The sequence below is a fragment of the Cervus elaphus genome, chromosome 29 (genome assembly GCF_910594005.1).
Source record: "Cervus elaphus chromosome 29, mCerEla1.1, whole genome shotgun sequence".
NCBI lineage: Eukaryota > Metazoa > Chordata > Mammalia > Artiodactyla > Cervidae > Cervus > Cervus elaphus.
In genome coordinates this window covers 17,342,894-17,359,016 of record NC_057843.1, presented here as the reverse complement: position 1 = coordinate 17,359,016, position 16,123 = coordinate 17,342,894, and the positions used below count along the sequence as shown (strand labels likewise).

At 34.7% G+C, this 16,123-nt stretch overlaps 1 protein-coding gene across 1 annotated transcript in view; it reads right to left on the bottom strand.

The window, feature by feature from the left end:
* Window positions 1–16,123, bottom strand: part of CAAP1 (caspase activity and apoptosis inhibitor 1) — a 62,707-nt gene that overhangs the window by 25,937 nt on the left and 20,647 nt on the right. The window contains exon 5 of the mRNA XM_043891198.1: window positions 10,530–10,603. Coding sequence (XP_043747133.1) covers window positions 10,530–10,603 — 74 coding nt within the window. The remainder of the gene's footprint in view (window positions 1–10,529; window positions 10,604–16,123) is intronic.

Below are 16,123 nucleotides of genomic sequence, written 5' to 3'. Positions count from 1 at the left end.
TAGATAGCCAACGGGAATTTGCTGTATGGCTCAAGAAACTCAAGCAGGCGCTCTGTATCAACCTAGAGGGGTGGGATGGGGAGGGAGATGGGAGGGAGGTTCAAAAGGGAGGGGATACATGTATACCTATGGCTGATTCATGTTGAGGTTTGACAGAAAACAAGAAAATTCTGTAAAGCAATTATCCTTCAATAAAATAATTAATTTTAAAAAATACAGGTAAACAAACAAACAACCAAAATACAGGTAAGCCAATTAAAAAAAAATGGACAAAAAAGAAAAAAAAAGAAGAACCTCTATGAGGACCACATATTTTATAAAGGGCACACGATCAATGCTTAATATAAAAGACTAATATGAATCTATACAAGTAATATAAACAAATCTAAAGGCTAAGGGAAATGAACCAAAATTTAACTCAGTTTTGTTAAGACGAGAAAGAAAAACATTCTTATAAGCAACTCACTTTTTGGGGTAGGTGGTAGAATATTAAAGGACAAATATAACTAATATTCTATTTCACTTTTAACTTCTTTTTAAGAATTTGTACACATTGGACAGGGTAGAAAAGAAGGAATTCTTTTAGCCAGCTATCCATCCACTTATTCAAAAGAGTATGAGTATCCACTATAGACAATCAGTGAAAGAATTCTAAGATATAATCCTCTACTTTACAGTATCTAAATTTAGGTACCCATAAATGTTTACTGAATTAAAAACTATTACTAATTATTGGGCAGTGTTATAACAGAAGTAAATAAAATAGGCAGTAGTGGTATCAAGGAGGTGATAATCAATTCTACAGTAAGGGCACTGAGGAAAAAAAGTGAGGTAAGCGTAAATAGGTTAAGAAAGGCCTCACCAATCTGGAGATGTCTGAGCTTAAAGAGAGCCTGGTAGCACAGGGTAAATAATCTGCCTGCAATGCAGAAGATGCGGGTTTGATCCCAGGGTCAGCAAGATTCCCTGCAGAAGAAAATGGCAACCCACTCTAGTATTCTTACCTAGGAAATCTTATGGACAGAGGAGCCTGGCGGGCTAGTCCATGAGGTCGCAATAAGAGTCAGACACAAGTTAGCAACTAGACAACAATCTTAAAGAACAAGCAGTTTAACCTAAATAAGAGCATACCATTGGTGTGAACAAGCATAAATCTCAGATCTGAACAAACTGCAAGACAGATATTAAAACTTCTAGTCATGGTGACAGATTTCCATTCGTACTGTGAGATATGCTGTGAACTAGACACATGATACACTAACATAGTTCTGTCTTTCAAAAGGTGACTTCTCTAGGACTGCAGTACAGGACGCCTGCCTTTAATTCCCAGTAAATCTCTAGATTGAGAGACTTATGAACTATGACAATGGCAGTGCTGATTAGTTTAGAAAGACCAGGTAGCATCTGATCAGGGATCTAAATGCTCTGTGGAGACTCACATGGTTCTCTTGGGGAGGAGCACACAGGTATATGGAATAGCAAAAGCAAGTCCTTGACTTAAGAGAGCTTAGAGTGGGCTTTCTATTGGAGAGGAAAACCAAGATGAAGGAAGAGAGGGAGTTAGGGGGAAGGTGACAGGTCACATCACGTGGCACTGTCCCTATCATACCATACGGTACCAGTCATCAGAAAGAAGGAAGGACTTCAGATTTCGTTCTGAGATGGAAAGATTTTGGAAGACTTTGTGAAGAAGAGTGACATGACCATTCTTACAGTTAAAGACAATCATGCAGACTGCTGTGTAGAAAAAAAGACTATAGAAACGCATAGACAGCAACAGAGGGATCAGGATACTCTAAGAATCAGCAGCAGAATAATATGGCTAAGAAGAGGTGTTTGGATTGGCTGGATTTTGAATATTCTGAAAGCAGAGCTGACAAGTTTTGCTGATGGAGAAAAAAGGACTCAAGAATGAGTTCAGGATTTTCCTAGTGGTCCAGGGTTTAGAACTCTGAGCTATTAAAAAAAAAAAAAAAAAGAACTCTGAGCTTCCACTGCAGGGGACATGGGTTCTATTCCTGGTTGGTGAAAGAAGATCCTTTAGGCCATGTGGTGCAACCACAAAAAAATATGAGTTCAACGTTTGTGTTTTATTTGTTTGCTGCTCTGCAAGCAAACAAGGGGTGGAGGGTCAGGGAAGGATCTAGAATTTATTCTGGGACATATTAATTTTTACGATGCATATTCAACATCGATTAAGTAAGCTGGATGTACAAATGTTGGGAAGAGTTCTGAATTGAAGAAATAAATTAGTAGATATCAGTACTAAAACTAGGTAAGATCACTAGCTGGGAATGCAGAAAAAAGTACGAAGACACTCAGCCTTCAGAAGTCAAAGAGGGGAGTATAAGGCCAAGGTGACTAAGAACAAAGACAGTGTCAGGGAACGAGAACTAATCAAAGGTGTCACACACGGCTGGTAGGTCAAGATGAGGACTCTGCAATGGCCAAAGAAATAGCTGCTGGCAAGGATTCACTAGAGAGTAGGACCCTGATAAAAGACAGTTAACAACTACAAGTCCCAGAAGGGATGTGGCCACTATACAAATAGAGGGGCTGGTTCCAGCAACATAAAGAGTTCAAGCACTTTAATGGGAAGAAAGGGGAATATGTAAGTTCAGGTACAAAAAGATATGAAAATTTAATTTACACATCTGTTTTCCTTGATTAGCTAAGTTCTTATGAAGCCAAGCCACACTGTATTTATCTTTCTACCCCTGGTTCCCAGCACGAAACAACAAGTTGTTTGTAGGAAGAAGGGATCAGCCTTAAAATTTGAAGAGATGCTATTCAGAGAGATATTGAATTCACTGTCCATAACCCAAAGGACACAGACGGACCAAGTGCACAGAAGTTACATAAAGGCAGACTATGATCTGACACAGTGACACTTTTATCCATTAGAGACAGCCAGGATGATACTAAGGGAATGCAGCAGAAAACATTAAAGATGATAATAATGGTAGAAATATTTTAACAGTGGCTGATATTTATGGAGCAGTTACTTTGTACAAAACATTTTATTTCTCTAAAGCACTTCACAAGTATTAGTCCATTTCATCCTTATGCCAAAGTAGCACAACAGGCATTCATTTATTATCTCCATTTCACAAATGAGGAAACTGAGGAACAGAGAATTTAAGTAACTTGCCCCAGTTTATAAAACTTACGTGGCAGAACCAAAATTCAAACCCAAGTATATTTTGAAAATCTATGCATTTAAACCTTTCGTACTACCTCTCAGATCTTAACAAAATCAGAATGACCACAAAACCTTCACAGATTAGAATGCTGGTTCAGGGAAACATATCTTCTAGGTCCCTTAACCCCACCTAAATAAATATAATATGAGGGAGACAAAGACCCAAAAAGTATTTATTAAAAGTGGATAGAAATTCAGAGAATAAAAAACAAGCCAAAGACTGTGAGAAAATATTTGCAAAACACATTTGATAAAAACTGGTATCCAAAATATATAAAGAACCCTTAAAAGTCAACTATCAAAAAACAAAGGACCACATTTTTGAATGAGCAAAAGATCTGAAGAGACAAGTTACCAAAGAAGAGATACAGATGGCAAAGAAGCACGTGAAAAGATGCTCAACATCACAGACCATTACAATGGGTACTGCAAAGTAAAACTAGACACCCATGAGAAAGGCCAAAATCCAAAACACTGGCAGGCACCAGATGCTAACAATGATGTGAAACATCAGGAACTCTCACTCATGGGAACGTGAAATGGTACAGAGCTTTGAAAGACAGTTGGGCTGTTTCTTACAAAACTAAATTTGGCATTTGCCCAGAGTTGAATACTTATGTCCACACAAAAACCTGCATACAAATGATTATGACAGCGTTAGTCACGATTGCCAAATCTGGAAGCAAGATGGCCTTCAGTAGGTGAAAGGATAAGCAAACTGCAGTACATCCATACAATGGAAGATTACTCAACAGTAAAAGAAATAAGTTATCAAATCATAAAAAGACACAGAAGAACCTCAAATGTGTATTGCTAAGTGAAAAAAGCCAATCTGCAAAAACTATGTATTATATGAGCTCAGCTGAATGACATTACAGAAAAGACAAAACTACAGAGACAGTAAAAAGGTGGGTGGTTGCCAAGAGTCTAGGGGAGAGAGAGAAAAAAGGAATGAATAGGTGAAACTATACTGTATGACACTATCATACATGATACTATCATGGTGGATACCTTATCATAAGTTACCAAAACTCATAGCAGGTATAGCACAAAGAATGGACCCTAATGTAAACTATGGACTTTAGTTAGTGATAATGTATTAATATTGCTGCACCAATTGTAACAAATTTACCACACTAATGTAAGATAATATGGGAAACTGGAAGAACTGGTAGGTAAAAGGAGCTCTGTAGTTTCTACTCAATTTTTTTGTAAATCTAAAGACATTCAAAAAATTTTTTAAGTATTATTTTTCAAAAATAAAGTTGTTATTTTTGAAATTACAACTACAAGCTTATTATGTATCAATTAACTACAAGCTTATTATTTATCAACTATATGATACAGCAACCAAAACTGCTAATTATATCATAGGCTATGGATGCTAGGTACATAAAAAGTTCAGAACCTGCTGACAAAATCTGATTTCAAGCCTAGTATTTACTATCTTCCCTTTGGGAGGAGAGCTTCTACATAAGGGGTTACTTTTTCCAGTGAACCGGATGAGAACATAATGATCGAAAAGCACAGAGGATCCAAAGGGGGTTCAAACATCTGAGGAGGTTTGGCATACGTGAACTCCAAAGTAGCTGAGAGACACACTTCCTTACAGTGTGTCTAGGATATTATCAAATGCACCACAAGATATAATGCTTAAAATGAGCAAAATTTAAAGAAACATGGAAACAAACACTTCTCTCAAAATACTGAATCCAAGTCTTCACAATTTCATTCTCGATAAAACACACACAGAGCATTACACATACAAAAACCTTGTCAGTTTACTTTAAAAAAAGAAAAGAAGTACAGAAAAGTTTCACATTTAAATTCAACAGGGGGCCTTCAAAAGGTACAGGAAGAGTATGGGCTAATTTGCCATATAAAATGTAATTTTCACCCTTTCATTTAACTAGTACTCACACAAAGAGACAAATTAAAAAGCAGGGAGGATCATGTTTGGTGTCACTGCTGGTAATAACTTGTGAAAAAGCCCAAAGGAACGAGAAAAGAGATGTAAATTCTTAAGCCACACCGATGGTTATACCACAATCTCTTTTTACTTCACCAATTGCTGAATTGGATATCATTTCCCCAGAACAAGTTTTTTCAAAAATCTTTTAAAGAAGTTAACTCGTGTTGAGAAGCCGCATTCTGTGAATACTTATTTGTTAGAGCCAGTCAAGGGGATAATCAAGGGCTAGCAGGAAGGAATTAGATGCCAACTTTGAAAACAAACCAGCACTACAAGTGTACACATGCTTTCTGCTCTCAACTCCACAACAGCCTTGTAACACTTTCCTTTCAGCCTCCCTCAGCTCTCTAAATGCCTGCCTGCAACTGTGGGCTTCAAATGTAGAGGCTCTGCAGAGTTCATTTGCCAATCCAGGGATTTCTTCACAGAAACCTTCTGGCCTATAAATGCTACTTAATTAACTGATGATCTCCATTCTCTCTTTCTTTACTGAGCAATAAAAGTCTCTGATGACACTTTCCTCATTGTCTTTGCAGTTTTTTATAACTTGTACTTATTCCTCCATGGTTGTGAAGTTCTTTTCAGCAAAAATCAACCCCTTTGTAAGAGAAAATTCATTTCTTCATTCTTTTTTATTCTAGTTCCCCTCTGTACCTACCTTCGCTTCCCCTAGAGCAGTATTACCTCAGAACAATAACAACAAAAGCAGTAAGAACAAAAATTAACTGAGTTTTTCTATTTACTTTCACCTTAAGGATTCAAATAGTCTCATACAGTTTTTTTGTGTAGTATCTTTGCTAAACAATGGAAAAATCTCATATCACATTTAATTTTTTAGAGGTAATAAATGAACACTTATGGTCACCATCAATCCTTAATAACAGTCTGAAAGAGTCATGTCTCAACTTCATTGTTTACATAAACCTATCAGTGAAAACATTTTTAAGTACCTGTCCCACTACATATATTTTTTACTTATAAATTAATACATAATTAATATGAACTATTATAATTACTACATTTAACTGAAAATTTTTAAAGGAAGAAATTTAAATTTATTAGTTTTTATGTATTTTTTCACTTTAAAATTTCTAGTATTTTCATTTTATATTCTCAGGGAGTGTGTATAATTATACTTTGTTGACCAGCAGTCTGAAAGGCTGAAAGTATCTAAATTTCATCACATGGTTTAACCACTGTGAACAATTTTTCCCTATAAAGTCTACTTTTCAAATTCTTGAAGCTCTCAACAAGGTAAATTCTTAAAGCTATCATTCACTAACTCCTGAATTAGAAGGCCAAAATATAATTGCGTGAGGCAACTACATTAATTAAAAAAAAAGTGACAAGACTTGAGTCTAATCATAATAAAAGTCTGTGTGCATTTTTTTTTGTTTGCATGTCTTTATCTAATAGATAAGAATAATTTTCACATGAGAAAGTTGATGTAAAAGATGCAGAATAAAATGCAATGTCTTATTAATTTTTATCATTTTATATACCATGTGGTTATATTACCTATAACTGTATTCAAATGAATGTATTTGGAAACCATCAAACGGCTTAAAAGACTAAAAGTCAAGCATCTTTTTCTCTGACAGAAACATGGAGAGAGAGAAAAAACTGTATATCTCATTATTCTTCCATTAAACAATTTAATAAAACAGTTATTAACATCTTCACAAGTGCCAACACTGCACTAGGCACTGGTCTTTGGAAAATCTGATAGAAAGGAACTTCAAGATTAAGGTCAAACATCCAAATGTTTAAACACTACTTGAATCTTCTCTACAGCAGCACCACCAAGTGGCCATTTGTGTGACTTGTGTGAAAACACCTTTAGCAATATGGATGTATCAGAAAGCAGAATGCATTTTCTGATACATCTGACTCTTTGACATAAACAAATTGAACCAACCATATCTAATAATAACCTTATCTCCTAGCCCTACTTTTATTCTCTATTAGAACAAACCTAATCAGTCTTCTACATAACAGCCTTTCAAATATTTTAAAGGAACTACTATAAATCTCAACTCTTCTCTTCATCCTAAATATACAATTTTAACTTAGCTATTTAATCATGTAGAGTTAAAAAAAAATTCTCGTAACAACTTCCAAGAAGGAACACAAACATAAGAGCTTAATTCTTACAGTCACAAAGGAGAATAATTTGCAAAATTACACATACTCGTTATAAACTTTAAAGCAACAATTTAAATTGCTTTAATATTACTGAATGTCTTAAATTTATCTATTCATAGATAAATATATGAGAGTTCATCAATATTAGCAAAGATTTGTTTTACATTTTTAAAATATTTTCAAGGTATTAAATAACTTTGAGGGGCAGACAGAGAACAGACTGGTGGACACAGAAGGAAAAGGCGAGGATGGGATGATTAGAGAGGGTAGCACTGAACCGCACACATTACCGTACGTGAAACAGAGCGCTAGTGGGAAGTTGCCGCGTGACATACGGAGCTCAACCTGGTGCTCTGCGACCACCTGGGGGGGCGGGTGGGAGGTTCAGGAGGGAGGGGATATATGTATACTTATGCCTGATTCATGCTGTTATATGGCAGACACCAACACAACACCGCAAAGCAGTTATCCCCCAATTTTAAAAAAGGCAAAAGAGGAAACTGTAAAGCATGTAAACTGAAAAATAAATCTTTGACAAACAGCAGTTGCATTTTTTTAACTGGAGCACAAATGACCAATTTAGAAAATTTATATAAACCATTCTTCTACCCTTTTGCTAAAAATGATTTACAACACTAATCCTAATGCTATTTTACTACAGTATCAATCAACTGGATTATATTTACATTTAAATGTTTTCTCAGTGAAGGCAGAAGTTAGTGTACAGTCTGATACTCATCTTCAGCACAGCCAGTTTCATAATGAATTTCCTATCAACAAGATAAATAATACCACTACTAGACAAAGAAATGCCAATTTCAATTTACCTAATTCATAGTTACTATTTCTCAATATTGAGTATTTCAGAAGCTGAAAAAACTGAAAAGATAATTTAAATAACTTGCCAATATCACATACTATTAATAGGGCATAATACTAAGATTTATTTTATCCTGAAAGAGCAAAGAGAAAATTCAATGCTGCTTTATATTTTGGTCTACTCAACAGTTACTTTAATACTAAGTAAGCGTCAATGAATTTTCTTAAATGGTCAAGCCATTAAATAAAATGACAATGCATTCACAAGGAGAATTATGTTCTGTTTTTATTAGCCAACTGTGAGCAAAAATAGAAGTTAGAGATAACAATAAATCAATTTTGAAAATCTGCATATTAAAAATAGACAATATTAGTTCATTTAGAAGAAATGCAATCTTTACTGAGCCTACCAGCATTTCTGTTTCCTGGGGTACCTGAACTTCTTGGGTAACTCCCAGCAAGTTACTTACTCTCTGGTTCGGATTTCAGCTTTACTAACATTCATCTGTAAGGTGTTCCACGTAACTGAATCTTCTAAATAATTTATAATATATCCCATTATGCAACAAAATTTACAATTTTAACCATTTCATAGGCCTTTGTCTAAAATTCAGTCACAGTATGCACATGAACAGTACTGCACAACGGCACTGCAGGGCTTGGATCTCCCATTTCCTCACCCCTGCTGGCTGTCACTTACTGATGACTGTGTTCCCGACGCTTCTGATGCTGCGGTGAGAACCTGAGAGTGTCTATCAAGGCTCCTGAGCATTAAAAACTGGGCTTTGTGGTATCTGGCTACTGAGTTATTTTTCTCTCCTTCTTTGCCTCCATTGCCAATTTTCAAATGACTGAAGTTACCATTTAAAAAAAAAAAAAAAAAAAAAGAGTCACAGCAAAATAGGCTGTTGGCACCAGAAAGGGAATTCTGAAGACAGCTCCAGGTGCCGGAACAAGGGAGCAGAAAAACCCCTCCCCTTAGACAGCGGCACTAGCTAATTTGTACAATGGGGTCTCCATTCCTTTCTCCCTGGGAACAAGAATCAACCTGCCCATTCTGAACTTTTCCATCCCTTATATGGCATTTTTCTCTCCACAGATAATCTAGTAACAGTCTCTACACCACCTGCTCATTAAATGCAAAAACAGAAACAAAGGCAGAAACAACATCAGTGTTGTCAAAACACACACAGGATACAAGAGTTAAATGATTATGACTACATTATATGAAAATGATGTGTGCTTAGCATGTATTTATACACGACAAACATAAATAAAACTATGAATCTGAGCTTATGCCTGTGGGGAGGCTAAAAAGAAGCAAGAATATACTGAGAAGAAGTAAGAATACAAAGATATAATTTTGTCTGGCTATTGAAGAAGTTAACACAACAGGACTTCTGAAAAGCACTGGAATTCTCAAAATCACCAGAAAAATATATACACGCCAGAATACATAAGTTAGAATTATAGAAAACTTAGATTTTGAAAAAAAAAAAAAAAGAAAACTTAGATTTTGTTCTCTCTACATGCGAACTGAAGGAATCACAAAATTAACCAACTTTTTTCCCCCTTTCTTAATTAAGTGTTGGTAACACAGGCCACAGCTTAAAAGAAGAAATTCTGCCTGAATAAACTGATGACCTATATCTCTCTACCAAGGAAATTCTTATGACTCAAAGTTTTAGAGAAACTATTCCAAGCCATCAAAGATTAGCTGCCTATGAAATAAACAACATAACCCTTTTGGCCACAACAGACTCTCATGGCTCCGAAGTAATTTTATCAGGAAAATGGAAAAATGTGAGGTAGTCTTTGAGGAACTAATAAAAATTTATTTTTATATTCAATTTTCCCTACCAGGCATGAGGAAAAAACAAACAAAAAGACATCTAATAGATTAGCCCTACTGATCTACCTGCCTTGAATAAGTAACAAATACCACTTTACTAGTGTTACAAAAGCTACCTGATTTGTAGAAAACAATATATAAGGAAGAAAGTAAACAACGACAAAACATCAAGAAAAAAAAAGAGAAAAAATAATCCTATAAAACTTTTTTCCTTCACATAAAACCCACAGTTACCCAGTCAACATATCCACAGTATCCTGCAGCTAAGAGTATATAACAGATCATTGAATTAAAACTTTTCAAAATGATACCTTGCTGGTGGCATTTGTACCCACAAGTTACTAAGGCAGAACCACTCCAACACCTGAAGGAGTCATGAAACAAAAGATGTATTCCTTACTCTTGACCTCAGACCAAATAAATTATTTTCTTTTCCTACTTATAAAATGAGGGAAAACTAGAAGACTATGTTATTATTGGTAAAATGCTTATCATTTTCAGGCAAATGTTTCAGAAAAAGTCAAGTATGTGATCCATACCTTGTTTTGATTCCAAACCTTCAGGTTGCTTGTTCTCTCTCAGGGATGAAGTAGAATCTACACAGCTGTCTTGTCTGAGGAATGAAAAGTAAATAAAAACAACTTTTTAAACAATATTCAAGGTCCTAGAATTAAGTTATACACTTGAAAAGACACAATGAATCCTTCTCAGTCCCAGGGTACAATTCAGTACACTCTGGAGACAGAAACATGTATACAAGTGTCAGAAGCAGCAGCTACAAACTACCACAATTTAAGTAGTATACCTCTTTGTAAAATCAAAGAGCAAATCTGGGAAGAATATCAAGGTAATTTTTTCTCCTTTCCAATACTCTGCAGGGTAGCTAATGTGAGAAATCCTAACTCACAGAAGAATCCAGTAATTTTTCAAGTTCAACTGTTAAATTTAATGGGCACTTTGGCATTCAAATCATTTTACAGTCATCTAATTTCATACCTCAAATGCTTTGATGTTTACAGTATGTGGGAAATACATATTTTATCTGTAATATACATGTTATCAAAGTAAATTGATTATGTTTAAGATGCCACTAAAAAGTTCTTGATCCACTATGTTCTGCAAAAGAGCTCAACTGATACTTTTTCTTAGACAGCACTGTACCATCTTTATACTGATGTTACAAATACTTTTCAGAAAGTCAAGAAATTAACTATTATGAATACTCAAAATGACTATTTTCTTTAAAATATGTGTCTATCACCTTCTGAGAATGTTTATACACACTCTAAGACTAACAAACTAAAAACATCTAGGAAAGTTACCTATTCACAAAACTTTATATTCACTTAATAATAAATTCCTCAAATAACTAAAGGATAAAGATGTGATTATTTCCTTGAGAAGTTTACAATTTTCTTTCCAGCCAACACATTAGGCTCTTTTGTTTTGGTACTGAAATTTTACTAATACAAGTACAAACTCAAATAGAGATTATAAAAATATTTTAATCTGGTGTTAATTGTGACATCTTAGAGATTTAATATTGAGATATCTCAATTTTTTAAATTTCTTTTAGTCTAATGTTGATTTTATTCTTTCACCAGAATGACTAGCAGATCCCAAAGAGGATATCAACAAGACTCCCTGGCAGTCTAGGGAAAGATTAAATGCCAATACACTACATTAAAAGCTTTGCAAAAATAAAGTTAAAATATGCCATCTCAGGCCTTATGTCAAATTAGATTTTATCTACTGGGAACCTTATTTCTAAGTATATTCCTTTAGAGAAAATGTTTGTTTGCTCTTAAAATTAAATGGCATTTATTTCTCTTCTAAACACACAAACCTAATTTTTAAAAAATGACTTGAATAAAAACATAAAGTAACATCACCATTAAAAGGACCTTAGGTATACACAAGACCTTAACAGACAGAACATGACTCATGTAAAATTACAGCTGAGAATGTATAACCTGTATAATGAGGAATCATCAGACAAAGCCAAAGTGGGAATGAGTAATATTCTATTAAAACTGGGGAGGGAAGTTAAAGTCAATGTTATAAAAAACAAAGATAGGCTGTGGAAACATTCCAGGTTAAAGGAAGCTGAAGAGCAGTGACAATTAAATGTAACAACTGATGTGAGGGCCTCAACTAAAGTGGAAGACCATTATAAAGGATATTATTGAGTCAAGAGACAAATGGAAACACTGATGGCAGATTCAACAAAACTATTTTATTGATGTTAAATTTACTAAAGCTGAATTTACTGACGTTAACAATGTATTGTGGTTATAAGAAAAAGAATATCACTATTCTTAGGAAAAATGCAGTGTAGTATTTAGAGGTAAAATGCCATGATGTATGTTACTCAGCCTTAAATGTTTCAGAAGGAAATACACAAGTATATAAACAGAGTATGTGCAATGGGATAAAATATTAATAACAGATAAATCTAGGTAAAGCATATATAAATATACTTCTTATATTATTATTCTTATTCCTGCAACATTTTAATAACTCTTTAAGTTTTTCCAAGTAAAAATTAATAAAGCAATGAAATGAATTATTTTATGAATTTTCTTAATTTTATTTTTTATTTTCTCTGTGAAAGTTCCTTGAATCACCTTCAGATAAAACTAGACCCCTCTATAAAACTATCTGCTGTCATAAATAGTTTCTTTTACTGCCCAAAGTGAACTTTTATAATGTTCCTTTTTTCTTAAGTTGGATTTGATCTGGCTGTTGAAGAAAGTCACCAAAAAAAAAAAAAAACAACTGCAGACAGTAGAGGCAGTACACCGCCTTGTGGCTGAAAAGTGAAAAGCTAGATGCTTTTACATCAGTATCATCTGAAGCTGAAAAAAATTCCAGACACAGATTTACAACTAAAACTACCATACACATTCAGAGTTCTGTAATACAATTTAAAGATTTTCACTAAAGAATATAAAAGGCAAGATAGAAACAAAATAAGAAATGTCTTAAAGTATAAGAAAATTATGTGTACATACATCTTATTTCCAGCTTTAGGAAAATAAAAAATGTCACCCCCAGATGATAAAACATACTGTCAGAGGTAGGAAAACTAGAGGAATTCCAATTTATATTTAAATGACATTTAAATATTTCAAACACTTTAAAACCATGTCAGAATTTTGTAACAACTGGAGAAGAGGTAAAGGAAGGAGGGAAGGAACACATGGTTGGCTTGAGTTTAAGAATCTCGCAATGCTTTTTGTACTCTTTTTCATAAAGAAAAAAGAAAGAGAGTTTTAATTTTCCCAATTCTCTTCTACCATCTGCACTGCTCCTTAAAGCAGCTTAATTTACAGTCTTGACCCTGAATTATAAGAAAGCCCTATGTCTATCCTTGGAATTTAAGTTCTCAAACCAACATCAGTCCACCTTTCTTTCTTTTACCTCCAATACAGTTCTGGGCAGGATTCTTTCTTGTAACTCGAATGAGTTTGTTTTTAAATCAGAGTAATACACTGGGGAGATCTGCAGGACTTATCCAAAAAGAACCACACTTGTGAATTACTAAGGTTTATGTTTCTAAAAAAAAAAAATCAATCTCTTGTCCAAAAGAAAAATACTGGGAAGAGACCTCAACAGAAGGATAAAAAGAAAGAGAACTGCATCAGAAGGATTCTTCCCGTTCTGGCAAAAATCAGCTAACAATCAGGCAAACTAGCCTAGCGATAGGTATAACCCTTGGTTCTTTCCACTATCCTAGGAGTAAAATAGAGGCTGAAGGAAGCCAGTCTACCAACTAAGGAGTTTTGTACTATTAAAAATGAGACACAGGCAGAAACTAGAGTATCCAAAACAATTTTGAAAAAAAATAACAAAGTTTAAGGATGCACACTATCATATTCAAGACTAAAAGGCTACAGTAATTAGGACAGTAATGGTGTTAGAGAAAGGATAAACATCTAGATTAATGAAACAGAAGAGAGTCCAGAAACAGATCTAACACATACATACATGGTCAATAGTTTAAAATAACATAAATGTATACCAAAGCTCTGTAGGTCAGAAGTCTGGGCGGGGTCTCACTGCACTCAAATCAAAGTCCCTACAGACTGCCTTCCTTTCTGGAGGCTCTAGGTGAGAATTCACTCCCTGCTCATTTGGGCAGTCAGTTCCCTGATATGCGAGGACCAAAGTCCCTGCTGCCTGGCTGGTTGCCAGCTTCCAGTCACAAGGTCCCCTCAGGCACATCTCTTTGACCTACTCTTCTTTCCCTTTAAATTACTCAATGGGAAGATAACTGGGATAACCTGCATAATTCAGAATAATCTCCCCATCTCAAAGTCCTTAACCTTAACCAAATCTGCAAAATCCCTTTTGTCAGTATGCAAAAGACATTCTCAGGTTCTAAAGACCAGAGAGTCATTTTGCTGCCTACTATATGGCCTCAGCTGGAGAAAGGATAACAAACTACGGTACATCCACATTGCAGAATACCAACTACTCACCAAGGAAAAGGAAGGAACTACTGATGCACACAGCAACGCAAGCAAATCTCAATTGCATTATGCCAAGTAAAAGAAGCCAGGCTCAAAAGGCTATATACTGTACTGATCCATATGACATTCTGGAAAAAGAACTAGTATAAGGACAAAAATCAGATCAGTGGTTGTCAAGGGCTGGAGACAGGAGAACGAGTGGACTACAAAGAGCCATGGGGAGAATTCTGAGTGTGATGGAAGGGGTCTTACTGTGGCTGCGGTGGTTGATAAACTTGTCCAAACCCACATAACTATATAATTTTTTTTTAATGAATTTTGTTCTAAATTACACTTTTAATATTTTTCAAATTACGGTACTGCCAAGTCTTAGAACAAGTTCACAAAAATGAAATCACATAGTGCTCAAATGTAACCCTCGAACACCATGGAATGGAGCAAAACTATTTTTCTCAAAGGGCCTTTTCCAAACAGCAAATTAATCCACACCTCTAATGTTTCCCTCAGCAAGGTCATTACTCAAGATAGCAAAATTCAACCCTTGTTTCCATTTCTGTTCCCCAAATAATGTAATTCTAAAAATCAGTTACCACACTCCAGTTTCTCTGATCCACGATTCTCTAAGAATTTGTTCTATAAATTGCCTCTCTACAATTACAAGTCTTTGTAAATAAGGCAACTCTCTAAACGGGGGGCTCTATTCCATACAAAAGTGACTAAAGGAAACAGAGGTTCTCCTCTTTCTTCTATCCCTATACTCCTGCTTTCAAGACTTTCCATTTTTAAGTTGTATGAGATCACTTTGTAAGTGCTTTATTTAAAGGGGTACAAGTAGGCTATGCAAACATTCTACTAACATTAAATTTGGAGTCCTATCCAAGTTTTAAGTCACAATATTGTCAATGATTAGTAGTATTTTCTGTGACGGTTTTCTGAAAAATTTATCCTATTATTTTGATAGCCTGCCTAAAGATCACAGCCTAATAACAATTTAAAAGGACATAAGTAGGGTACAGGTAATCAATGCTCTTTAGAATACATACTGAGTTTAACTGAGCATAATGATGGGTGTAAAGAAAACAAAGACCTGGACTATACAAATAAATAAATAAATAACTGAGCATAGCGTATTGGCAATTTAACAAATTGATCACATTTGTGGGAGAAAAAAAATCCTTCTATGCTTTAAAATAGTTTTCTCTTAAACTATTTTTGTAATAAATGAAAAAGCTAGAAACTTGTAAGTAATAAATTTTTTAAAAACACAGTAACAGTAAAAAATAATAGTTAAAAATAACAATGAGTTATTTTGCTTTCTTTAGGGTTTCATAAAAAGAATTTGGGGAAGGGAATCCCCAGTACTCATCAATGTAAAGTGGAATTTTAAGAATTGTGATTGTTACAAATTCAAAGTTAAAAATTCCAGAGCAAATACAGCAACATTTTTTCACTGCTTCTCAACAAGTACTATTTTAAGCACTTTATAATTTTTTCTGATTTAATCATCATCACAATCATATGAGTAGGTACTGATGTTACCCCTATTGTCCAAACAAAGTAATTCAGGCTCAGAAAGGTTAAGTAACTTGCCATAAGTCAGATATAGTAAGGTGTGGAGGTCTGCTGTTAAAAATGCAGGTTTAGTTTAACTCGAGAAC